The sequence below is a fragment of the Charadrius vociferus genome, unplaced genomic scaffold (assembly GCF_000708025.1).
Source record: "Charadrius vociferus isolate BGI_N301 unplaced genomic scaffold, ASM70802v2 scaffold54, whole genome shotgun sequence".
In the NCBI taxonomy this organism is placed as follows: Eukaryota; Metazoa; Chordata; class Aves; order Charadriiformes; family Charadriidae; genus Charadrius; species Charadrius vociferus.
In genome coordinates, this window is record NW_009648350.1 from 2,811,683 (window position 1) to 2,812,862 (window position 1,180).

Below are 1,180 nucleotides of genomic sequence, written 5' to 3' on the forward strand. Positions count from 1 at the left end.
GGTGACAGTCCTCTCTGAAGTTCACATCTGGATCCACTCTGTCCCTGCTCTGGTAGCCAAAGTCTTATCTGCAGGTTCTTGCTGTCCAACACAGGGAGTAAATGCAAAGCTGTGTCGTCTACAAGTGTAGCTGGTTCATGTACGTACCCGAGATTCACTGCCAGTACAAATTCCCAACACTTCTTTGTTTTCCCTCTGTTTACAGAGAGCTTGGGACTATGTTCTGAAATGCAAAACGAACATGAGACCACACCGGGGCTTTGTGAAACAGCTCTCAGACTGGGAGACCAAAATCTATGGGACCACGATCACAGACGTCTCTGAACCAAATTACTGACAGGTAGCAAAGAGAGCACTCGGCAGGCAAAGGCACTTACCCGTCCGTACCACTGTGTCGGCAGAAAGTGACCTGAACACTGTTTGAAAAAAGATCTCAATGTAATGGAAAGTCTTTCCTCTTTAGCTCTGTATTATTTTGGGTCAAGGTTTTTTTTGGCACCATTAGGGCAACTCACCTGTGCTGTAGAATGTGGCAGTTTGGGGAAAGCAAGTCCTGCAGGATGTGGGTCATTACGCACTGCTCGTCTCTTTTGTAAGCAAAGGGGATAACCAACCACATTATTGGGCACGTTCCTTACCCCAGGTATGGGGAAGTCATTAGGGTTATCTCTGAAAAGGTTTGTCGATCCATAGCCTGGGATGGTAAATTTAGAGTTTGTCTGCGCCCATGTTCAGCCCGGAGAGGTGACGGTGGGATTTCCCCATTTCCAAAGTCCCTCCGCTCTGTGTGTGCCTTCTCAGCTGTCTGCAGACATGGACACAGCCTCTTGCACATTCGCTGGTTGGATTGTCTCACAAGACCACACTTCCCACTTGCCACCTTCTAATACAGCAGCCAAACCTCTTGGCGCTCCTGGTAATTTTGAAGCATCCATGCTGTCATGTGAAACCTAAGCTCAGTACTGTCACACTGCGAATCCTTCGCATTGACATCACAAAATAAAACATTACAGAAAACGCTCCTGGGCTTACCTTGCGCTCCACGCTAAGGATTTACCAGGAATTTTCATTTTAGACCGTCCCCCCCCCCCCACCCCGCGTTTGTAATTCAAACACGTGCACTTGGGGGGGTGGGGAGGGCATTACCGTTCTGTTGGTGAATTTACACCACCACCCTCCT

General features: G+C 48.6%; 1 protein-coding gene across 1 annotated transcript in view; it reads left to right on the forward strand.

The window, feature by feature from the left end:
* The window catches only part of STYXL1 (serine/threonine/tyrosine interacting-like 1), a gene marked incomplete at its 5' end in the record, with an annotated part of 10,923 nt that extends 10,586 nt beyond the window's left edge, over window positions 1-337 (forward strand). Inside the window, one exon of the mRNA XM_009885204.1 lies at window positions 206-337. Within this exon, the coding sequence (XP_009883506.1) occupies window positions 206-337 (132 nt within the window). The remainder of the gene's footprint in view (window positions 1-205) is intronic.
* Between the last annotated feature and the right edge of the window lie 843 nt (window positions 338-1,180).